The sequence below is a fragment of the Colletotrichum higginsianum genome, chromosome 4 (assembly GCF_001672515.1).
Source record: "Colletotrichum higginsianum IMI 349063 chromosome 4, whole genome shotgun sequence".
Taxonomy (NCBI): Eukaryota; Fungi; Ascomycota; class Sordariomycetes; order Glomerellales; family Glomerellaceae; genus Colletotrichum; species Colletotrichum higginsianum.
Genome location: NC_030957.1, coordinates 3,320,176 through 3,344,166, shown reverse-complemented (window position 1 = coordinate 3,344,166; position 23,991 = coordinate 3,320,176). Strand labels below are relative to the sequence as shown.

General features: G+C 55.7%; 6 protein-coding genes across 6 annotated transcripts; 3 read left to right on the top strand and 3 right to left on the bottom strand.

Moving 5' to 3' along the window:
- Positions 1-799: 799 nt before the first annotated feature.
- CH63R_06320 (Aminotransferase class I and II) lies at positions 800-2,113 on the top strand (the record flags this gene model as incomplete). Its single annotated transcript, XM_018301295.1, has 2 exons — positions 800-1,309; positions 1,379-2,113. 2 exons carry the CDS (start codon positions 800-802, stop codon positions 2,111-2,113), a joined length of 1,245 nt encoding a protein of 414 aa, XP_018159145.1.
- A 1,074-nt stretch (positions 2,114-3,187) lies between these two features.
- On the bottom strand, positions 3,188-4,673 carry CH63R_06319 (uncharacterized protein; the record flags this gene model as incomplete). Its single annotated transcript, XM_018301294.1, has 2 exons — positions 3,188-4,471; positions 4,563-4,673. 2 exons carry the CDS (start codon positions 4,671-4,673, stop codon positions 3,188-3,190), a joined length of 1,395 nt encoding a protein of 464 aa, XP_018159144.1.
- A 1,677-nt stretch (positions 4,674-6,350) lies between these two features.
- On the top strand, positions 6,351-6,683 carry CH63R_06318 (uncharacterized protein; the record flags this gene model as incomplete). Its single annotated transcript, XM_018301293.1, has 1 exon — positions 6,351-6,683. The coding sequence occupies one exon, from the start codon at positions 6,351-6,353 to the stop codon at positions 6,681-6,683; it is 333 nt and encodes a 110-aa protein (XP_018159143.1).
- Positions 6,684-8,049: 1,366 nt separating this feature from the next.
- On the bottom strand, positions 8,050-11,883 carry CH63R_06317 (Tat pathway signal sequence; the record flags this gene model as incomplete). The annotated part of the gene is made up of 6 exons (XM_018301292.1): positions 8,050-8,841; positions 8,916-9,013; positions 9,076-9,500; positions 9,892-10,471; positions 10,536-11,739; positions 11,878-11,883. The coding sequence occupies 6 exons, from the start codon at positions 11,881-11,883 to the stop codon at positions 8,050-8,052; spliced, it is 3,105 nt and encodes a 1,034-aa protein (XP_018159142.1).
- A 1,502-nt stretch (positions 11,884-13,385) lies between these two features.
- Positions 13,386-20,760, bottom strand: CH63R_06316 (KR domain-containing protein; the record flags this gene model as incomplete). Its single annotated transcript, XM_018301291.1, has 5 exons — positions 13,386-14,270; positions 14,335-19,171; positions 19,239-20,226; positions 20,296-20,535; positions 20,595-20,760. 5 exons carry the CDS (start codon positions 20,758-20,760, stop codon positions 13,386-13,388), a joined length of 7,116 nt encoding a protein of 2,371 aa, XP_018159141.1.
- A 716-nt stretch (positions 20,761-21,476) lies between these two features.
- On the top strand, positions 21,477-23,452 carry CH63R_06315 (Cofactor FMO1 enzyme is FAD; the record flags this gene model as incomplete). The annotated part of the gene is made up of 4 exons (XM_018301290.1): positions 21,477-21,510; positions 21,564-22,425; positions 22,500-23,142; positions 23,228-23,452. 4 exons carry the CDS (start codon positions 21,477-21,479, stop codon positions 23,450-23,452), a joined length of 1,764 nt encoding a protein of 587 aa, XP_018159140.1.
- Between the last annotated feature and the right edge of the window lie 539 nt (positions 23,453-23,991).

Genomic DNA, 23,991 nt, shown 5'->3' with positions numbered 1-23,991 from the left:
TGCGACTCCAGCAGTCCACCGCATTCGGCGCCATCGTGCCCTATGGCCTTGAACAGAAAAGCGACAAACGCTCGTCCTGACGGACATGTAACAACTGACACCGGTCATGGCACCATATCATCGTGGGGCAAACCCCACAGCTGGGGAAAGTCTGTGGGGATTGAGGAAGCAGGGCCGCCTCCAGCAGTCTACACACCCACCCTAGGTACCAACCAACTTGTCGAGGTACCTACACAAACACCTACCCAGCACTCCAGCCACCTACACACAACACTTACTCAGTCTCAAAGACTGATGAGCATGCCTCAAGCTACAGTCACAGGACACGTCCCCAAATAGCAACATTGCTTCACTTCAGCCTGTTCTCCAACAATCCCGTGCATCCGTGCCCTCGGAAGCCCCCTCCGGATGGTCTTCCGAGTGGCAGCCCGGCCCTCTACGTGCCCTGTTGACGGGTCTTTGACATTCGCTGGACTCGGGAACCCGCCGGGCGCTGTAGAGTCCGATGTCTCTGGGACGTGCCCGCTCCGTCTTCTGCCTTTGCTGATACGCGATGATACGTACCCAGCCCTCCACGAGCGGTCGAAGCGACTGCGAGAGACGGCGAGAAGGTTATCATGCTTGATACTTCTGGCCTTGGCATTGTATCAATTCAACCCAGCGCCGTCTGTCACAAAGTCTCTCCGGCCGTTCTCTACCCATTGTCTACCAACATCACACAAACCCGACCAGCCGCATCTCCCGCCTAGGTAGGCGCACCTAGAAGGCACGCTCCTTTGCACCCCCTGCCCTCGCCAAAATGGTCCGGATTGCAGCTTTTGAGGTCGAGCAATGGATGGACGAGTACGAGACCACCCCGGGCTGCCTCAACATCGCCGAGACCTGCGCCGCCTCCGTCTCCGTCGACGACCTGGTCGCCCTTTCCGAGGACAAGCGCGCGCCCGGCCCCGTCGACTTTTCCACCAAGCTGGTCTACGGCCCCATCCGCGGCTCCGTCCCGCTCCGTCGGAGGGTCGCCGCGCTTTGTGGCAGCCAAGCCGGCCCGACCCACCGCGCCTCGTCGTCCCCCGATTTGCTCGATGAGACCGATGTGCTCATCACCCAGGGCGCCATCGGTGCCAACTTCTTGTTGCTATACACCCTCGTCGGCCCCGGCGACCATGTCATTTGCGTCTATCCCACATACCAGCAGCTCTACGGCGTTCCCGAGAGTCTCGGCGCCGACGTTTCCTTGTGGAGGCTCAGGAGGAAGAATGGCTTTGTGCCTGACGTCGGCGAGCTCGATGACCTCGTCAAGCCCAACACTAAGGTCCGTCTACTGCTCTCATACTCACTCTGAGCCCGCGTCGCTAAACCAAGCCTCTCGTCCACCCGTCAGATGATCATCATCAACAACCCAAACAACCCCACCGGCGCACCAATCCCGGAGCCGGTCCTTGCCTCAATCGTCGCCTTTGCCAAGGCCCGAGACATCATTGTCTTCTCGGACGAGGTCTACCGACCCCTGTTCCATGACTTCTTTGACAACGGCGACGACGCCTCCCATGTCCCACCCCCGATCACGGCCTTCGGCTACGACAAGGTCGTCGTCACGGGCTCCATGTCCAAGTCCTACGCCCTCGCCGGCATCCGCATCGGCTGGATCGCGTCGCGGGACAAGGGCATCATCCAGGCGGTCGCCTCAGCGCGGGACTACACCACCATCAGCGTCTCGCAGATCGATGACCAGATCGCCTCGTACGCGCTGTCGAAGCCCGTCTGGGGCCCCTTGCTGAGGCGGAACGTCGCGCTTGCAAACACGAACAAGGCTCTCCTTGAGGCCTTTGTCGAGAAGTACAAGGGCACCTGTTCGTGGGTCAAGCCCAGCGCCGGCACGACAGCGTTTGTCCGGTTTACCCACGAGGGCAAGCCGGTCGACGACGTCCGTTTCTGTCTGGACGTGCTCAACAAGACCAAGGTGTTTTTTGTCCCGGGGTCTAGGTGCTTCGGCCACGGGAAGGACTTCGCGGGCTACGTGAGGATTGGCTACGTCTGTCATACCGAGGTGCTCAGGGAGGCCCTGGAGAAACTCGGACACTACATGGACACTGATTTCTCATTGGCAATGAGCTAAATGTCATGATGCAAACTCTTGATCCCTCGAGGAACCTTGAAAACCTAAAGTCGTGAAGTCGAACCCGGGCATGCCACATGATCTCTATACTACCATTCGGGGTATGGACACTCCCTTTGATCTTCGAAGAACCTCCTACCCATATTTTCAACAATGCGATACCGCTCCTCTATATCCGTCCCGTTCCGAGCCCTCTTGACACCCAGTTTGACCACTTCCATCCTCTACACCTAGACACTCTTCGACAGGCTCGGAGTACTGGACGTTTTAAACCGGCTTTTCAGGCGGTCCCATAGCCAGAAGTGAGTCGCCGCCGACTGCTGTAAGTATGCGTCTTTGAAGAAGGTGCTTGGAAATCTGGGGCTGACAAAGATTGTTGCGGAGCCCGCGAATAGCGACATTTGGTATATTTAGGCCAGCTGCATGAGTCGAGACGTTCCACAGGCATACCTTCCATCTCGCTTGACGGTGGTGAACGTGCCATCATACTGCCTGCAAATCGTGTCGATTGTCACTTTAGTAAAGTCAAGTTGGCAAAGGTCTCACTCAAGTCCATCATATCATCCTCCACCGAATGACATACGATGAACAAATGTTTCCCCGCAACTCATACGATGCAGCAGGAACTGTTCATACCGAGTTCGAGACGAGGAATATCGAGAGCATTTCCCCATGGCAAGCATGGCCAAGACAGGTCAATTTAAATGATCAGTATGAGGATTTCAAGCCACTGACACGTTGAGCACGCAGGCTCCAACCTATGTATAACGCATCAACTTCTCTAAACAACTTTGGTATCCTTTGGAGCTCGTTCGAACCGGAACGAGATTCGCCTAACGCCGATATACAATTCGCCGGTAAGCTATTACGCAAATGGGATCTCGGATGCTGCCACGTAAGGCATCACCCCCTGCCCAACATGTGTTTATATTGCCAACTCAGGCTCCGCTCGCTTCGTATGTATCAACAAAATTGCCCCCCTAGTGTTCATTCGTGTACAATAGGCTCATTAGGTCCAGCCGTATTCATCATTTCCGACTTTTGTGTGTCTGAGCCTCCAGGCCCAATCTTCATTCACCTGTCATCGTGTGGTCTGGCGCTGGAAGGCTCGATGACAATCTGCGGCACTTGCTGCAGACGCAAGCTAGGTAGTTGTGGTTTTCTCGTTTGTCGCTGTTCGCCTGTCAGACCAGCCGTCGTTTGGTCTTCTGCAGCCAAGCCGGCCATGCTCGAGGCAATGCTTTGAGCACGTTGTTGGGCAGGACCCGGATAGTTTGGTGGAGGCTCGGTGCTTGGCTGGGGCGTATTACTGCGAGAGCGTTCGTCGTCCAGTGAGACCTCGTCGTATCCGGGTGGAGAGTAAATGGGCATGCCAGCATCACCCACGTCGGCTTCGATAATTTCGGGACTGGAGCCGGAGCGAGTGTCCAAGCGAGGAGTGTCCGGGCGTGAGTTGGCCCGGGACCTCGGCGCGAAACCCGGCGAGGGAAGATCGCTTTCGATGCTCATTACAGAGCTAGCACTGCGTCCTCTCCTGTGATTCGCGGCGGACTCGGCGCCGGAACGGATCGACGTGGCAGCGATACTGGCCGAGTCGGACAACAAGCCCATTCGTTCGCTCTCGTTGCTGTTGGCCCGGAGTCGGGTTCCGTCGTGACGTGCAACACCCAAGTCGGCATATGACACACTCGAGACAGCCCTCAGGCGTTCGTTCTTGAGGCGTTCATGCTCTTCGCGAAGGACGGCGACAACGCTGTTGTTGCTGGCGTTTCTAGCTCTCGTACGAATGTTGTCCAGGGCCACCAGGTCGCCACGTTCTCGCGCTTCATGGCGCTCTCTCCTCCGCTCATCACGCTCGGCAAGCTCTTGGCGGCGGGCTAGGCGAATCTGGTAGAGAGCCTCCATCTCTTGGTCGCGCAGATCCTCCTCATTCTCTTCGGTGGGGTATTCAATGACAACATCGACACCTCCGCGTTCGCCCTCGCGACCGAGAACTTGTTCGTTATCGTTCGGATCGAGTCTGTACGCAGGCAGCGTCATGACGGAGCGTATCGAGGTATTGCGGTTCACAGCGCTGTTGGGGGAGCGGGCGTCGGTCTGCGGTTGGTCTGCCGAGGCGTCGAATGCAACAGAGGACGGCCGCGAGCGGCGGCGCGTCGTCAGTTGCTCGGTAGAGGTGGAGTTTTCATCCTGGGTCTGGCGGTATCTGTTTTGGCCAGTACCGGTGTTCCAGAGTGATTTCAAGAAGCCGCCGCCGCGGGCGTTTTTCGAGTTGTTGCCAGTGGAGCGACGGGATGCGCGGCAGGAGAAGGCGGCAAAAGCGACGAAGATAAGTACGACCAGCACGGCGAGTATGACCTTTAATAGCGATTGGCGCGGCATCAGCGACTGGATCAAGATTCGGCCCGTGGAGGAGCAGCGAGGGTCAGTCACATGCTGCGACACTTACAATGGTGGTGATCTTTCGGCCGTCGATCTCTTGTCGACGTTGCAGCCCTGTGGGCGAGCGGGCTTCAAGACCAGACGACAGATGGAAAGGTATTCGCATCTTGAGGTACATCGAACGTAACGAACGACTAGCTTATGGTTGCAAGCGGAACGTAAGGGTCGGCGGATAGATTAGACACTGGGTAGTCGTAGTGCGAATTAAGGCGGGGCGTCCCAGTTGCGCAAGGCGAAAACAGGCGTCAGGACTGGGACATTGATACTTGGCGGCGGCGACGGCAGCAATCGAGGGGCGGTAAGGCGTAAACCACTTTGAGGGAGAGAAGTTGCAAGGCGGGCGGTTCGTCGTGGTAATGGCGGAAGAGTGAGATGGGTGAGGGTAAGCGAAAGTGAGAGGAAAAAGCCGGTCAGCTGGCGGCCAGAGGCGAGATGAGGTGAGGTGAGGCGAGGCGAAAAGGACAGGACAAGGTGCAGGTGAGGTGCAGGAGCAGCAGGTGTTGTTAGTGGTGGTTCCAGTCCAGCAGTTCCAGGTCCAGGTCCAAGTCCGGGTCCAGGCGGTGCTGAGGTACTCGGGTACGTCGTCTCCACCAGTGCAATGGCCTCGAGGTTGGGTGGGAGGCACAGAGCAGCAGGTCGGTTGGTGCCTGGGATTGCTTGGGAGGAAGGAGAACGAGAGATAGGCGAGAGGCAGCAGCGTTGGATCGGATCGCCTCGGGGCCGGGTTGAGCGAGGCAGGGTTTGAGTAAGGGCGACGGTATACTTCAATGAGTTGAGCTGACGCTGTGTGTGTGTTCTGTATGTGTAAAGCAGCAGCGATCGACGGCGCAACGTGACCAAGTGTCTCGACTGGTTATCGTGGATGATGGGTGTGGAAGAAGAAGAGAGAGAGGGAAAACAAACTCGGTGCCGGTCAAGGACGAAGAATAGACGACGAGAACGGGGGCAAGAGCCAGAGATGGAGTCCAGGATGCCTCAGCGCGTGTGGGAAGGAGCGAGGGGCAGGAGACGCAGGAGACGCAGGAGCACCTGCAGCAGCTGTCGCAGTCCATTTTGCGGCTGCAGTTTCTGGACCCCGACCCTTCCACACACTCTGCCTCTTTCTCCACAACACTCACTGTATGTACTATGTACCTCGCCCGCTATGGTTGCGGATGAGATACTTATTTCCCCAAGTGGAACCCGTTTTAGCGTCGCTCGTGTATGTTCTTGAGTGGATCACTGTGTTGCTGGCGGCGGGAAGAATCTCTGCGCTAACCCAAAACTCTCCAAGACTTCTTTTGCTGCTGTGCTGCTGCGTCCTCACACGCTCACACGTACACTCGCTCCTCCTCAAGTAAACCAAGCTCTCTGCAAAGGACCCCGCGGACCGGTCCTCCTCGTTCCTCTTAAGTGGTGCTATGATATCAGACCCGATCTCGACCATATCAACCTCCGCCTACCAACACCGCGCGGCATCACACGAGTCGGACCTGATTCGATGCCAATCAAGACGGGATGGCATGGCAAACCAACAATCGACAATCGATAAGACGACACAATGGTGTAGGTACTTAAACATTAGGCAATTCAGCGAATAATGTTCATCGAATAGGAACTAAACCTCGACCCGGATTTCAAACGCCGTACAACCCGACCAGGAAGACGACGCCAAAATACGAGCCGGACGCACCACTAAGAAGGATGAGCCCTGTTCCGTCCGTCCCCGAACTATACCTGTCAAAATACCAAATGAACGAACCTTGTTTTACCAAATCTCCTGGAATGCGGCCCCGGGCTTCGCCGACGCATTGGAATGCCCCTTATATTCACCGTCCGTCATGCGACGCATCGCCGTCGACCGAGATTGCCGGATCAAGACAAGACGTCCAAAGACGATTATGCCCAGACCCAGACCATTGAGCGATCGTCGCTGCGTCAGACCAAGACCCTTCACACCCCCAACTTCCCCCTCAGCTCGCCTCCTTCGCATCCGTCATTCAGTCAGCCTAACCCCAACGTTGTCTCCAACCAAGGTGCCAGACTACCAGACTATCGGGGCGTGAGGCGGTGCCTAAAGGCGGTGCTGGCGCCGCCGGTCGACCCACACGGCGTTGGCGTCTTCGCCCATGGAATGGGAGTAGCCTAACGGCAGCCTGCCCGTGCCCGTTGCAACACTACCTATCCGTGCCATCGAGACAACCCTCTAACTTCTGGACCGCGAAACCCGGCGCCGATTCTCCATTGGCGTCTCCATCTGTTTCTGGGCTCGGGTCCACGCATGACATCAGACGAAACGTGCCTTTCTCACAACGCGACTACACGTTCGCCATACGCTTATCACACCTCCCAAACTACTCATCCTGCCAATCTTTCCCTATCCTAGTTCATTGCATTTATTTTATCTGCGCCCTCCGCCGCGACACGAGTGTAAAAGGATCGGCAAAACCTCTGCTTTGGAACATGCTCACCGTGCCATGCCGCCCATCCGCCTTGGGCTTCCCATTTCTATATTTTGTGACACTGTCTGGATGAACGCACCAAAAGAGGCAAAGTGCTAATCTAAAGACCAATTTTTGCCGTTTTCCTCACACATCTAGAAGGGTCAGCCAAGGATTGAATTGAGGGCCAGCTTGCCCACCATCGCCAGCGTCTGCCAGCATCTGCCAGCATCTGCCTTCAATTGCTAGTGCCTAAGGCGCTGGCAGCAGTGGGCAGGCGCTGGCAATAGTGGGCGGGCATATTATATTTAATTCTATTTAACATAAAAATTGCTGGCAATAGTGCTGGTAGAAACATGATTTGCCTAAGTCCGCAACTGCATGATTGGTGGTCGAGGGGCTACTTTGCCCTTGAGCCCATCAGGTTTTGGTCCGAACCTTTACCCGACAACACCCCAGACAAGCCGGACAGGCCAGACAGGGCGGCGAATGGTTGAGACAGTCTTAGCGCAGCCCCCGCAGCCCCAGCCACATACATGACCATGGTGATGTGGGATGAGGCGGTGCCAGAGATGGCTGGCTGCGACTTGTGGCAGAGCAACTGAGCTTGAAGTGTGATAGGGACTAGGGCAGCGGCGGCGGCTGCGGCTGGAGTTATCTCGGTCGCTGCACAGTGGCTGGTAGGTCACAATGCTTGTTGCAGTATTTAGACAAGCTTGAGACGATGCAAGGAAAAGATCCAATTATTCATCTTGACCTTCAAGTTCAGATGGTTATTTTAGTCTTAGTGTGACGGATTTGTATTTCCGTCAGCGGATTCTGCTTCTCATCCCTTCATGTCTATGATTTTGTACCTTGGCATCCATCTGAACCAACCATTGACTGAGGGACTTCTTCAGACTACAATTCTACTCAGGGACGAAAGGCCGGCTTAGATACAGGTCTCTCCTGTTATTCGTCGCCTACCGTGGGTAGCGCTGACAGAAGATAGGCAAGCTGCGATCCTTCCACCCTTCGTAGGGTAGCCGGCCGTGCCTTGGGTCGGACAACCTATGCGTTGATCGGAGAGCCACTTCAACGTGTCGTGGAATCGCGGTGGACATCCTTCTGACCATCTCCTCTGGCAGTCTCCTGGATTCCATCATCGCCAGTCACTTGGACCTCCTCGTCACTGCTGTCAAGAAAGTCGTCGTCCAACGGGTATACAGTAGGATCCGCGCCCCCAGCTAGACGCCACATTCGTAGCAGGTCCCATTGTAAAAGAAGTATGTCGTAGTCAGGTAGCCTGTCTCGACTATCGGCCGTCATGGTAAAGATTTGGCCGTTCTCAACCTGTCGGCACGTGGTTGCGTTGAAAGCTCTGACCAGACCCTCGCCCGCTGGCTCTTGCATCATAGTGATTGGATCATCAGAAAACTTGACTTTTGACGTCAACATGGGGACGTCGGTCTTCCTTAACCAATGGAAGCGTATCTGGATGCTCCATTTCTCGGGAATTTTGCGTTTCTTCGCCGCCCTGTCTGGCCTGTCCGGCTTGTCTGGGGTGCTGTCGGGTAAAGGTTCGGACCAAAACCTGATGGGCTCGAGAGCAAAGTAACCCCTCGACCACCAATCATGCAGTTGCGGACTTAGGCAAATCATGTTGGTAACCGTGTCGATAGCAGTATTGTCGTTGGGTCCGTAGACCCATAGCTTTTCAGAAAGGGTGTCAACCCGTTCACTTCCCCAGATCTTTGTCATCCCCTCTAGGCATAATGGCAGGACTTTCTGGTACCTGTACTTCAAGGAAGCGAAGGGAAAGATGTGGCAGACTTGAGGGTGAAGTGTGTCTGTAATGACGCATTTGTGCTTGTCTCGTTCTAGAGCCTGTAGAGAAAGCCAAGTTAGTCGAGAGTCAAAGGTCAGGAAGGAGCAAAGGAAGATTGAGAAGAAGCACTTACCAAGTCAGCCTCCCGCCGGTTCTGTTTGTCCCCGGCATTGTAAGTCTTGGGAGCATTGTTGTCGTCCTTGGTCAAGGTGTCAGGATCCTGTCCACGAACTGAACAAGTGTCAGCTTGGTGTGAAGCCATCAGAGGAAAACCAAAGGGGCCTTAGTCTTACAGATTCTGACAAGTCTTGGGATTTGAGGGACAGCGAGCACCAGCTGACGACGTAGTCGTGCTTGGTCTCTTTCGGACGTAGGAGGACGTAGATTGTCGTGCAGCTCCTGTAAATCCTTGGTAGGCATTAACCAGAGCGCAGCCCAGAAAGCGGCTTGGTCCAACTCTGGCATGCTGATGACCGTTGCCAAGTTCCTCACCCGAGGAACCAGGTCGAGCTTGGTACCATGGTCATCTAAATAATCCTGAGCCCCTGAAAGACGATGGGAGCACAGCTTGTCCGAGGTCAGAAAGACCTGAAGGGTAGACTCATCAACCACCGTAGCATGATGATTGTGTTCATCCGAGAAAAAATCCCAAACTAGATCAGATGTTTGCTGGATCTTGTTGGCGTTGGTCAGCCGGCTTGAACTGCTGAGTGAAATTCTGGTGTCTCGTCTCGTCATGATATGAGAGCGAAGGCGAGGTAGAAGAATAATCCGATGTCTTGTCTGATGAGATGAGGGAAAAGAAGTGTGACTGAAGATGAAGAGGGAAGATTAGTTTAACTGCGGAAGTTGCAGGCAAGTAAGTAACCTGGTTAAGTACCACAATCCTACCTCCTAGGTTGAAGGCAGCCACGCCCACCTGCCTGCTAAAGAACTTTCAAAGAACCTAGGTACCCTTATACGCTTGACCTTTATGGGCCCCAACCAACCTAAGTCATCAGCGAAAAAAAACCCTTTGTTCTGATGAACTTAACCAGCAGTTACTGTCTGCTGTAACACCCTGATAAATACCATGAAACTCTGAGCTTCACAGAGGATGGGCCTCCTACAGAGCCAAGGAGTCGAATCCATTCTTTTCATCCCATTCCTGAAGCTTTGTCTCGACATGCGCCACGCGCTGGTGCCAGTGTCCCCCCGACTCCTCAATGTGATCCAAAAAGGCGAAAAGCAACCTCGACGAAGCCACGACACCATTCACAGTCTCGCGGCTTCCCCCTTGCACGAGTTCTCGATACAGCGCCTTGAGGGCCATGGTAAGAGGCCACCCAATGAACAGAGCCTGCAGCATGAAGATATCGTTATCCGCCTTCCATGGCGACGGCACGTTGAGCCGCACCGCGCTTGATATCTGAAACGCCGCGGCCGTGGCGCGTCGTTGGCTCTCGGCAGTCATGAGCGGCGGCAGGCCCTGCTCTTCGCTCCGCGTGATGGCGGACTCGTGTGAAAATATTTCCGTGGCACGCAGGTTGAGATACAGGCTGAACGCCATTGGGTCTTCGCGGATGGACGTGGCGTTGAGGTGCCGCTTGAGCATGCCAAAAAGCTCATCCGTGGTCTTGACCAAAGCGCAGTAGCCGTCCCAGAAGCCGGCCGTGGCGCGCTCTTGTCCGTGATCGAAGCAGCGCAGGGCTAGATCGACCATTAGGACGCAGCCTGCGTACGACGAGATCTCGTGCCCAGGGTCGGTGCCTACTTCGGACAAGAATGGCATCTTTAGCGGCACCAGACCGGATCGCAGCAGGCCGGGGGATGGCAGGTATATTCGGAAGTTCTGGGCATCTTGTCAGCTGACCTGCCGCCAAGGACCGAATGGATGCATCAGTTTGCACATTGACATCACCGAGCTGACATTGCCAGCCTGTACGCGTTTTGACGTAACTTTGCAATATATATAGCCCCCAAAACGTCCGTCGGCGCTCCTCCAAAAGAACGGGATCATCCGTACGCGGCAAACACATGGGAGGGCCACTCTGCCCCGCATCGTCTTGGAATCCGTCACCCTCGTCGACTTGGTCCATCTGCGGCAACCTCAGAAGCCTGCAAAGCATAGCAGCGCGTCCCAGCGTCAGCCAGCTTCTTTCCAGCTTCCGGTCCATGGCCTCGAAACGACCGATGAACAGCAAGGCCTGCAGGAAGTTGAGGTCGTTCAGGCCGCCGTCTCGCTCGCACTTCTCGGCGTAGTTGCGTGCCAGACTGTAGCAAGTGGCCTGTCTGTTGGGGTGTTTGGGGGAATGTGCGCAGCCGGCCAGGGCCACGGCGTATATCAGGGCGCTCACTGCAGGGCTGCTGGCGCCCGCAGACTCTTCCAAGAACCGATCTCTGTTCAGGAACGGGAAGGAAAAGTAGATGGACTCGAAATAGTGGTTGTGCAGCGCACTCAGTTCCGCGGGAGATATGTCTTCGTCTGGGTCGCTATGGGACAATGATTGGGGTGAAAGACGGTTGAGGAGGAGGTTGTCCAAGGGTTCGAGTGCCGACAGCGGTGGCTGATTTGTCCAATCGAAAGCCATGTTGGAGTCTGCGCCATCGTTGAATGAAGTAAAAAGATCGATGTCGAGCAGGGATGAGCCGTTTGTAGACATATCCACAACCGCACTCATCCTCCTGGGCTTATCCAGATCCATTGGGTTACTAGTAGCCGGATGTCCTGAAGCCGACACCAATGAAGCCTGTGAAGTTGCCGTCGTCGGCAGCTGATATTGCGAGCTTCGGCGCGACATGGTGCCCGAGCTTGCGTTCGACGTGACGGGGTCCGGCATCGATGGCCAACGCGACGAGATGGCCGGCTCCGTGGTCTCGGACCGCGACTGCGGGCGCCCCGATGGAGTTGATCTCGGCGTATTATTGAGGGCGAGCTGGGCCTCGGTCTTGGCCAGCCGCTCTTGGAGCTGCTGCAGCTGTTCGTCGCGTGTGCGACGTTGATGCGCTTGGTTGTAGCTACACGGCTGGTTGAGGCGATCGCACCGTCTTCATGTCGGGGCGGGCATGCCGAGTCAGCTCCGCGTCCTCATGAGTAGGCAGGAAAGTACACAAACCTGCATTTTGGCAGCGCTCTGTCGCATCTAACTTTGCGCTCCCTGGGCGTTGTGGGCGGTTAGCAAATCGTCATGGTGATGGTCGTCTAGGAAGGCGAACGGCTTGCCTGCAGATTTCACAAGCCTGATGTGCCGTGAACGGGTGGCTCCCTCCAGAAGAAGAAGAGGGTGATGGTCTCATCGTGGATGGCAATCTTGTCATCAGTGGGCGACCTGCCACGGTCGGATGTTCGACGCCAGCTTTCCGTCACCGACTTGAGATGTAGGTTCTCATCGCTTTAAATGGGATAGATGGTGGGTACTCGGCTCGCCCCGTGCCGATGACGAACATACAAGCACCGGGCGTTCGATGATAAGGAGAGCGATGGTCGGCGGGTTGATTTGCTCGGTTACGATCCATCTATCAAGAGGCTTCCAACAGGAATCGCTGATCCCTCGCCTCATCGTGGGGGGCGAAGCACTGGTTGAGTGCATACCTCGGATACGCAAGCGCCAAGTCTGTATGACTGCAGTCTGCATGACCAACCTTCACGGTAACCCGAACATTGACGGGGGGTTGTCTTATGCGGCATTGTACCTACTTATCCGTCCACTGGCGGCTTTTTCCGGGCAGATCACCCGCAACGCAAGATTCCGCGGCGATATCATGCAGTAGCGTCCATCCTACGTCGTCCAATTCATTAAGTATCAACATGCGGGACACGCGATTATGTCTTGGTATGAAGTAGATGCCGCCAGTGAAAACAACTACCTGTGGTAGGTGTTGGATTCGAACCCACGACCTCTGAAGTCTGGGCGGTCAGAGGGGTGGCCTGCAGAAAAGGGTGCCCGCCCCACCTGCGAAAGGTGGGACAATGGGCACCAGCCAAGCCCAAGACTGCTCCGAAGGGCGGGCCTGCCAACAGCACCGTACCTATCGATCGATAAAGTGCCACTATTCGCAACCCAACGAGCCTGTGCCAACAGAAGGTAAAAGCAAGGCAGGCCATCTTCCATGTACATAGCAAGACTGAAGTGGAGGGTGGGGTTACAGCAGAGATAACAGGGGTGACACCTACTTACGCCCTGCTAACGAGAAGAAACTCGAGCCCAGGCTGAAATCATATCTCATATTAAGCAACCCCCTGGCTATTGAGTGACGATCCGACTTCTAAATTAGGTGACAGCCTGGTTGTTATGTAACTTCAAGCATCCGCCAGACGTCACCTACATTGTGTACGGCCGCCATTCTACTCATAGCCAATAGCTGGGAGCTTGGCACTCCTTAATTCCTGATCAAACTGGTCTCTTTCTTAAGACTGTCTCTATAGCACCTGACTAAGGAGAGATATCGTTACCAGCCTCTAAAGATCTCTTTACGTTGTCATCAGTCATCATATTCCTCCCCTTTCCCTCTGAAACTCTGCTACTGAACAGTTGTGAAATGCGTCTGAAAAAGAGAATAACGAAAATAGTAGCCGTTCTAATATTGCTACTGCAACCGGAGATATGTTATCTCTCTCGTCTCCCTATTCGACAAGAATACCCTGCGTAACACACACCAGCTCAGCAAACTTCGAGATGGTAAGCGATGGACTCAAAAGCTGCTGGAAGGCAATGTCCAGCGCCAGCTCTTTGAAGATCCAATTGCGCAGCTCCGCGCCAATCATGCTGTCGATCCCGTAGCTCGCAATGGACCGTCCGCTGTCCTCCTCCCCGAACTCGGTCTCATCGACCAAGAGCACGCGCGCTAGCTTGGCCACGAAGTGGTCGCGCACGAGGCCCGCCGCTTTTGCTGGCGACTCCTCGCCCGCCACTTTGACCCGCGTGAGGATCGACCCCGCCTCGTCGGCTCCGCCTTGATTCCCGCCGCCGCAAGCTTGCATCGCTTGAACGAGAGCCGAGAAGCGGGGGTCCGCGGCCCAAAAGGCGTCCACGTCGCCCCCGGCCTCGCGACGTGTCTTGTACAGCTCCACTGGGTCGAGGCCGACGACAAGGTGATCGGGGCTCGCGGCCCGCCGCTCGCCAGACTGTTGCTGATGCTCCAGGATGGCGACTTCGAACGAGTCCAGCAGCGCCTCTTGGTCGATGCCGTACATGCCCTTGCGTTTCAGAGAGTCTTCTAGCTCGAGGTTCTGGGCCACAACTCCGACGCCCAGGACCATGGGGAGAATCACGGCGCACGCCGGTTTGCCTCGGGAGCGGCGCAGACGAGCCAGCGCATCCATGTAGGAGTTGGCTGCGGCGTAGTTGGTTTGGGCTGGCGTCCCGAGAATACCGGACACCGAACTCGTCATGAGGAAGAAGTCCAGGGGAAGGTCGGCTGTTACTTCGTGTAGGTGCTTGCTGCCAAGGACCTTTGGCCGGATAGACGTTGTCCAGCTATCGTAGGGCATGTTCTGAAACAGGCCATCCTGCAAAACACGTTAGCATGGTGAAAGGGACTCTGATCGCATAAGATGACTGAAATCGACTTACCCGTAAGACCATGGCGGCGTTGACAACACCACGAAGTGGTCGATCGACTGGAACCGAGCCCACTGCCTTCGCCACATCTTCCTTGACGGCGGCATCTCCCCTGAAAACCTGGACATGAGCACCCCGCGCCTCCAGATCCTTGACCAAGATGGCGGCCTGCCTAGAGTCTGATCCAGACCTCGACAGGAACGCAAAGCCCCGCGCTCCACGCTGCATCATCCACGATGTGAGGCTGCGACCAAGACCACCAAGGCATCCGACGAGAAGGTATGTGGCGTCTGGGTTTAGACGCAAGTGCGGGCGGGCGCGGATGACGTCCACAGCGCCGTCGCCGCTCTCGTGCGAGATGACCGTCTTCGGGCCGCAAAGGGAATCCGAGAAGGAGGCAACAGCCTCGTTGAGTTCTGAGATGTCGCGAACGACCAACGACGGCGCAGGGATGGTTCCTTGGCGGAAGAGTGTAATTGTCCTCTCGAGTAACTGACCCAGTACACGAGGCTTCTTGAAAAGACTCGCAGGGTTGAAGGATAGGTAGCTCGCACCACGAGTCGCCGGGACAGAATCAAGAGACGTGATTCCAGCGGCAGTGCCGCAGCTAACGAACCGCGAGAAGGCCGGTAGACTCCGCCATGCCTCTCGCGCTACTGCTGAGTCGACCGAGCCGCTTAAGAATACCACGTCGATGTCTCGGTCAAGCAGTACTGAAGGACAATAGTCGACTATAATTCGGTCCTTTGGGAGTGCAAAGGTTGATGATACAGCTTCCGCTTCAGAAGAGTCATGCACAGCGACGTACGGAATGCCACCGAGTGCCTGAGCGATCCGGATGGCGGCTGCTCCAAGAAGTCCCACTCCGGGAAGAACCAGAACCGACTCCTTGGCCTGAAGCCTTGCCAGGGTCTGGAGCCCGTAGAGAGCAGCGCCATGGTGCATCGGAAGGCTGGCCATGGTCGAAGGGGTCTCTGTCAGATCGAGTTTCTGTACCAAGCACTCTTCGACGCGCTGGTAGTTGGAGAACTTCGCCGAGCTGAAGGCGACAATGTAATCGCCCTGAGAGACCCTCGTGACAGCGGCGCCGACTCTGGTGACAACGCCGGAAGCTTCGTGACTAAAGTCAGTTTCAAAAGAGGCGCCCGTTATAACGGCCTGATCCTCGCTGTTCAGGCCTGTCGCCAACGCGCGGAACTCAACCTCATCCGGTTGCAAGTGCTGCGCGTCCAAGTGATCAGCTTGGAAGACCACTCTGCCGTACTCCACCTTGCCTACTAGTCTGGCTTCAGGATCAAAGGGCTGCAGTTGCGTTTCCCCACCGGCGTTTCCGTGTATTTCGTTGATCTCATCCGATGGGATGAGGCGGCTGATGATCAGCTGACCGCCGCAGGCAACATATTCGGTATCGAGCTGTCGTTCATTGCTGAAGAGAGCGGAGGATAAAGACGATACCCTGAAAATGAAGCCATCCGAGTCAAGATCGCCGGGGGCGAAGTCGACGAGTGTCGCCTTGAGGGACGCTCTTTCGGATCGCAGTGAACGCAGGAGTCCCCGTGTCATTGCGGACTCAGGGCTCACGCTGTCCGCCGACAGACCACCACAAGACACCCATAGAATATTCGCGACATCGGCCAGAGTCTTTTGTAGATGAAGGAACTCTGATTCTGACATGGTAGCCACGAGTGGACGCTCAAGATCGGCCAACATGATGACGTTGGCACCGGGCGGACATGGATCCCCAAGCTTGAGGCTCTCAACGTTGAATCCCAGGCCCTCCAAATTTGCCTGCAATCGGGTGATGTGTTCTGTGACAGTTGAACAGTACACCAGGTGAACTGACGTCGATGAAAACCTGTCGCCCTGCTTGATACTTGAGGTAACAAACACGCCGCCTTTCAAAGATGAATCAAAACCCGAGAGCCCGGCTTCCTTGAGACTTTGATCAGTCAGACATTTGTCTTCTCTCAGGATAGCCTGGCCTCCTTCTGCCAAGAGCTCGGGGATATGCTCCAGTGCATAGGGGGTGGTGTTGAGGGAGACAACGAGGTCAAATGAGTGTTTGATCTTTTCGTAAGACTGAGCCGTCAAGTTGGCTGTCCAGTCAAGCGGCTCGAAGGAGACAGTCTTGAACTCGCTCAACTCTTCAGTCTCAACTCCGTCAGAGCTGGTGAACACTGTCAACCGCAGTCCAGGCAACCTGGCCATGAGGGATCCGGCGGCGGCTGCGTCTGTGGTAAGAACCCGCAGGCCTGGGGTCTTGAACTCGGCCAGCTCAACAAAATCGACAACGTCGAGGTCCTTCTGATCACCACGCATCCACGCGACATCCGGCTTGGAGACCAACTGGGAGTAAGGTTTTGGCTGCATCGGCGCTTCCAGCCGCTGCGGAATGGCGGCTTCATACGCAGTGCAGCGCATGCTATTGATCTCCATCAGGACCGTCCCGTCACTTGCGATGAGTTGGTTGTGAGCATTGAACAGTCTCTGGCCGCGTGGGTCTATCCAGGAGAATGCGGTAGCGCCAGCGTCGCCAGCCAACTGGGCTGCCGTAGGCTTCCAAATGACGATTTCCTCGGCGCGGACGGGCACCGCTCCGAACCTCATGGCGCCGGCGCGTCCAGCCCAGATAGCGACGATCATGAGCTGCAAGCACGAGTCCAAGATGGCTGGGTGGAGGACGTGGCGGGACTCTCCCTTCATCACGGCGGTCCTGATCTTCGTATCGGCTTGCGCACAGTACGTGGCCCCGTCAAAGGTGACGTTCTCCAGGTCTTGGAAGGTCGGGCCGTAGTTGAATCCAACCTGCTTCAGCGCCTGATTCCAAAGCTTGCCAGAGGCCCGCTGCGGCAGGTTGGGTATTTGCTTCGCGACAGCTCTGCGCTTGGTTGTGTTGATGCTGATGCTTCCCGCCATATGATTCTTGCGATGCGCTTCGGATGAAATGGACGAGACGTTGAAGTCCCACCACTGCTTGCTGCCCTCGTCGGCGTTGAGGTTTGCTGGGCGCATGTTCAACAAGACCTCAATACCGTTGTCGTCGTCAGGCGTAACCAGTGCTTGCTGAATGGAGACGTCCCTAAACACATAGGAGCTGATGTCCGATGGGCTCTCCGACATCTCATTGATCTGTGTAACGGCTTCCATGGCCATGGAGAGGTACCCAGCCGCAGGGAAAACTGCTTCCCCGCCCAAGGAGTGATCTTGAAGCCAAGGGAGGTCCTTGATGCGAAGAACGTTGCGCCACGTCGGCTCGGCCAAGGAACCACCGACAGTCAACTGGCCCAAGATATCATGTCGTGGAAAGCGTGGCGAGCGGTGCTCTTTGCTCTCGCGAGACTCGGCCCAGAACTTCTTGGTTTTGTCCCATTGGTATGGTGGCAGGTCCACAATGAGGTTACCTCTTCGCGGGATGATCTTTCCGGACGGGTACACCTCCTCAACTGCCGTGACTGTCGCGAGATCAAGGGGGTAATTGCGCAAGAACAACTCGCCAGCCAGCTTGAGTACCTGCTCAGCGCATCGGGACCCGCGGACGAGAGTTGGCAAATAGTGCAGCTTTTCGGCCTTCAACTCGGCCTTGATCTGTCGGATCGGCCCCGAGAGAGCCGAGTGAGGTCCCACCTCGATCAGGATGTCGATCTTGGGCACATCCTTGCTCGTAAGGGCTGTCTGCACGGCCTGGTTAAAAAGGACCGGACTGACGAGGTTGGCGCTCCAGTACTTTTCGTCAAGGACTGCATCCTCGGGCAACACAGAGTTGGTGACTGACGACACCATCTTCGCCTTTTCGGATACAAGCCTCGTGAGACTGGTCTGTCTTGCTTTCCGGACGAGGGCCTCGTATTTCTCGACAGCTGGAAGCATGTGACGTGAGTGGTATGCCTTGCCGTTGGTCTTGACTAGGCGTGCAAAGACACCTTCGGCCTGTAGGGTTCCTTCAATCTCCTTCAAGGCGTCGACATTGCCGCTCAGAGTGACACCAGATGGCGAGTTGTGGCAAGCGATGACGACCTCGGTCGAGTAGGTTTCTAGATAAGGGGCCACAGCCTCTGCACCGAGGCCGACAGCCATCATAGCGCCGGCGGAATCAATGTCTTTGACAACTTGTCCGCGGTAGTACGCCATCAAGATAGCCTCAGACTCGGATAAGTACCCAGCGGCAAACGCAGCGCCGATCTCGCCAGACGAGTGGCCTAGGGTCACTGAAGGTTTGATACCCCAAAGTCGAAGGAGCTGGACGAGCGCAACTTGGATCGCGGTGCACAGCGGCTGAGAAAACTCGGCCTGGCTAACGCGAGAGACGGCCGGGTCCTCGAGGAGAGTCTCTTCCAGAGTCCATGAGGGGGCCTCATCGAGATCTTCGAGCACCATGTCCATGCGCCGAATCGCCATGAGAAAGGTTGGGTAGTATGTCATCAGCTGCGCGCCCATGCGCGCCCACTGCGCGCCCTGTCCCGTGAAGACAAAGCCGAGGGTGTGAGATGTCTCCTTCTTATCCGAAAGAACAAAGTCGGGAATCCCGTCGACGAAGGTCCCAGGTAGGGTCGCCGGTGTTGTAACCACCATACCTTTGCTTTGGAAGCGAGTGCGGTGGTTGGCGAGGGTATATGATAGGTCGAGCAGGCTGTAGTTTGCAGCAACCTTACCATGGGCCGCAACGTTTCTTCTGAGAGCCCCCATCTCGTGTGCAGAAAACACAAACAGATAAGGTCTGTTGCGGTTCACTGCTCCGCGTGCTACTTTGCCCCTGGTGGTGGTCCCGGCCATCGAGTACTTGTAGCTTTGCGGTGCAACGAGTAGGGATCTGGGGCTCTCGATGACAGTGTGCGCATTTGTGCCGCCATACCTAGACTCAAGTTAGTAAACAAACGTTCACCAGCTCACAGTCGCATGACGCGGAAACGATTACGTACCCAAAAGAGTTGACGCTGACTCTCGTGACGGGCAAACGCTTTGGAAATGGCGTTGGATCCGTAGGCACATCCACCTGCCAACCTTTCCAGTCGATTTTTGTATTCAGATCAGTGACTCCCTGGGTGGGGGGAATAATGCCCCGTTCCACTGTCAGAATAGCCTTGATGACGGCAGACAACCCGCTGGCCGCCTCGCTATGTCCGATGTTCGTCTTCACGGCGCCGATGTGCAGGGGCCCATCTGCCTCGGTCCGAGTTGCATTCATAATGTCAGAGACGGCGTGGACTTCCAGGGGATCGCCAATAGCTGTCCCCGTCCCGTGGCACTCGAAGTATCCCGTGAGCATGGGGTCCAAGCCGCCACGCTGGTACGCGTGCCTCATGACGTTCCTCTGCCCATCAAACCCGGGGTACGTGATACCCACCGCGGGTGCCTTTCCGTTGTTGTTCGTCGCGCTGGACCGGATGACGCCGCGAATGGGGTCACCGTCTCTGATTGCATCGCTCAGCCGCTTCAAGTAGATGGCCCCGACCCCCTCTGCACGGCCGTACCCATTGGCGTAGCTGTTGAAGGTATGGCACGTCGACGTCGGCGATAGCACGCCCAGCTTCGCCGTGTTCATGTGCTGGTCGACGGTCAGGATCAAGTTGCTGCCGCCGACCACGGCTGCTGAACACTCATGGGTTCGTAGGGCGTTGCATGCGTTATGGAGGGCGTAGACGGACGAGGAACATGCCGTATTGACGACGATGCTAGGACCACGGAGGTTGAAGATGTGGCTGACCCTGTTACTCAAAAGGCCGGGGTCAACACCGGTGGCGGCGAGACTATGGCGGAACGAGGGCTCTTTGAATGACATTTGCTGGAAATCGGCTGTGAATGTGGCCATGAAGCAAGCCGTATCGGACCCGGAGAGTTGGTCCAGAGTCAGACCGGCTGACTCGAAGGCTTCGTAGACGACCTCTAAAAGCTTTCGTTGTTGCGGGTCTGGAGTGAGAAGCTGTCAGTACACTACCAACAAGGTGAATATCCATCGTGGAGGCATGCGAGACCTACCCATCCATGTGGCCTCGACTGGGGTGATGCCAAAGAAAGCCGGATCGAACTCTTGAAGAGTCTCGTTGAGAAAGTAGCCTCCAAGAACACCAAAGCTTCCCGGGCGGTCATTGTCCGAGTGGAAATGTGCGTCAATGTTGAACCTGGACGAAGGGACTTTGGGCGTCTGGCCGCTTCTCTTCTCCATCATCAACTTCCAAAAGTCTGATGGGGAGCTGACATCGCCAGGGAGACGACATCCTGTATAGAAGACGTTAGCGGCAGTCCGCCATGAGTGAGGGGAAGATGACGGATATTACCCATCCCGATGACTGCGATAGGTTCCAGTTGTTGACTCAATGGTGGCTCGGAAGACGAAGAAGCAGCGTACTCCTCATCGCTGACGATGCGCTGGTAAGCGTTCTGGGGGTCAAACTCGGGCGCAGCGTCCGAGGAGCTCGAGGATGACTCGTGGAAGTGAGGCATTGTGTATGTATGAAATGAGTTTGGATGGATGTTTTGATTCCTGTAGGGTATGATCCAAAGATGAACAAGAGGTAACTCTCTGGGATAATAAATATTGTTCAAGATTGTACTCAGTCCGGCCCTGTTCTTGATCTGCAAAAATAATTCCCGTGTTCAACCTCTGGACTCGGAGTCGTGTCGACGCGCTGCGCCGCCGGAATGTCCTATGGATTCCGCCTCTGCGTGGTCCGTATTGGGCCGCCCGATTGCCCACTCCGCAGCGATGCTCGGTGCGGTGTTTTCCCTGAATGCACCTTCTTGCTGCTGCTGTCAGGCCGCTGCTGCAGCACCCAAGAGGGCATTCGCGACGGCCGTGGCTCTTGAGATCCTAAGCCCGCGGAAGTTGATCGACACTCCACGCCGCTGGAGGATCCTCGCCGTAGGAGAATCCGCGCCGTTGGGGCGGCCGATCCGTCCGTTGGAGGAGCGGGGCCATATCCTGCGACCGGTAAGCCGGGGTGGGGCCGAACGTGCGTTGGGGTCGGACTCGGCCCTGGGTGGCGATGCACACTGGTTGCCTGGCACTGGCAGCAATAGAATCCTACAATACTTAACAACCTTTCTCCTAATACGTTTCTCTTATTCTTTCTCGGGACCAATCTCTCTCCTTGGTTGCATCTTATCGTATTCACCAGAAGTCTCTCCAATTCCTCAGCGTGGTGACAGTAGATCAAGTCATGGAGACTTTTGATGTAATCGTTGTCGGTGCCGGTAATACAAAGAAGTCCAAAATTCTGCCTTGTACTTTCTGACAGCATACACAGGTTGGTACGGCCTGATGGCTGCTCGCACGTATCTGGAGCTGGCTCCCGAGACCAATCTTCTCATCGTGGATGACAGCGGCACTGTCGGGGGTGTATGGTCGAAGGAGCGCATCTACCCCAGTCTCTTTGCTCAGATCAGCCATCCACTGTTCGAGTACTCATTTTATCCGATGTCGAAAGAGGACATATCGCCGGACGGATTCGTTTCTGGAAAGACAATCCACAACTACCTCGACAGTTTTGCCAGGGACCATAACCTGCTGCCCCGCCTGCGTCTCAAGACTCGCGTAGAAAAGGTCAGGAGAGGACAACCCGGCTCGGACGGATGGATACTTGACATCAAAGGAGGGGACTCTTTGTCATGCGACAAGCTTATTTACGCCACAGGCGCCAACTCCAGCCCCATTATACCCAAATGGCCAAGGGACGACTTTGAGAAGCCTGTCATCCACTCTCTGGATCTCGGAACGCACCAAGACTACATAGCCAACAACGTGCGAAGCGCCACTGTCGTCGGCCGCTCCAAGTCATCGTATGACGCCGTCTACCATCTGTTGTGTGAGGGGAAGAAGGTTGACTGGGTCATGCGAGACGGTCTATCCGGGCCTTTCAGCCTCTATGCCCCGACGTTCTTGGGATTATGGAACATCGCCGACCACATTTCGACGCGCTTCGCCTCAAGCTTCAGCCCGTGCATCATGGCAACTTCTGGTTTCTGTTACAACTTCTTCCAGCGCCATGCCGTAGGACGCATGCTGACAAACGTGTACTGGCGGACCGCCAACTACCTCTCCGTGTCGCACGCAGAGTACTGGAGGACCCCGAACGCTGAGAAACTGCGGCCGAGACCTTATAGCGATGGGTGAGTTTTCGATGTATTCCTCTCATTCCAAGACCGGCGACCTTGCAGACTCACATCGTTTTTCTCTTATTTAGTGTATGCTGGGGAAGCGGTGGCATCGGTATTGCCACTGCTCCTGACTTTTGGAAGGTCTTCCATCGCGGTAACGTTACAATCCATTCGACTGAGATCGAGAGCATCTCCCACCAAGATGTTGTAAACCTGAAGAACGGATACGCTGTAGCGACTGATATTGTGATCCACTGCACCGGATTCGACAAGGGGTACAGCACATTCGATCCTGAGCTTCGAGAGGAACTCGGTCTACAATACGACACGAAGACGTTCTCACGGTGGACGATGCTCGATGAGAAGGCCGAGAAGACGGTCGATGAGCTGCTTCCGTATCTCAGGACTGCCCCTAAGCAGTATGGCGACGTCGATGCGAGCAGAGGAGCGGAGCAAGGCCCCAACCGACACTTCCGCCGCCTTGTCGTTCCCGAGCTGGCGGCACGAGGCGACCGATCAATTCTGTTCCCCGGCCACATTCACTCAGCGTTCACGCCACTCGCGGCGGAACTTCAGGCGCTTTGGGGCGTTTCGTGGATGCTCGGATGGCGCGACCTTCCGTCCAGAGAGGAGATGGAGTTTGAGGCGTCGACATTCAACGCGTGGACCAGAAAGAGGTACCTCGAGCAAGGCAAGAAACACTCGTACTTCATATACGACTACATTCCGGTGGGTAACCTCGTGTGCAACAATGTGAACAGACCGTCATATGACGGGAGATGGGGCAGCATCGCGCTAATAGTGACGAGAACAGTACATTGACACGCTCATGAAGGACCTGGGCCTCAACCCCTTCCGTAAGAGCAATGTCTTTGAAGAGTGGTTTGTCAGGTACAAACCGAGCGACTACCGTACCATTCTCGATGAATATCGTAGCATCCGACGCAATCAATTGAAAGCGCGGTCCTTGAACGGTAATGCGAAGGGGCCACGCCACGTTACTACGGAAACCAATGGACATTCCGTCAAGTCAAACTGAAGAGTTACTGGGCTCAAGCGTGGAGCAGGTCGAGGGCATTGAAAATATAACATTGCAATATGCCGTAGCAGAATCTCAGGTACTCTATACGACCAACAAGAACCGGTTTTGCATGCCTTTTAATTGTTTGCTACATATTCCCATCCGCTTGCTTGGCTACCGACATAAGCCAGCCGAATGCCCAGAGGAGACGTCTCTTTGTGCTGAAGGTGTAATTAGTCCCATGCAGTGGGGCAAACTTGTCAAACAAAGAGGATACAAAGCATTTTGTTCCATGTTTGAAGCAGCAGTTTGACTGCTGAATCCTTCCTTCTGTTCGGATTGTTTATGGTCATTTCCTAAGGCAAGGGACCTAAGACATGGAGTGCACCCTCCCTTCGCGATAATGACTGCTGGAGTTATCTGGCCAATCGGCAGGTTTCCTCGGTGTCGAGCGGACTAGCGTCCGTAATGGATACCATGTCGACGAATGATAGATCGCCCTCGGTGGTGGAGACCCGTTCCTGGGCAAAAGGTGGACAGTGCATCGCCGGCACTTT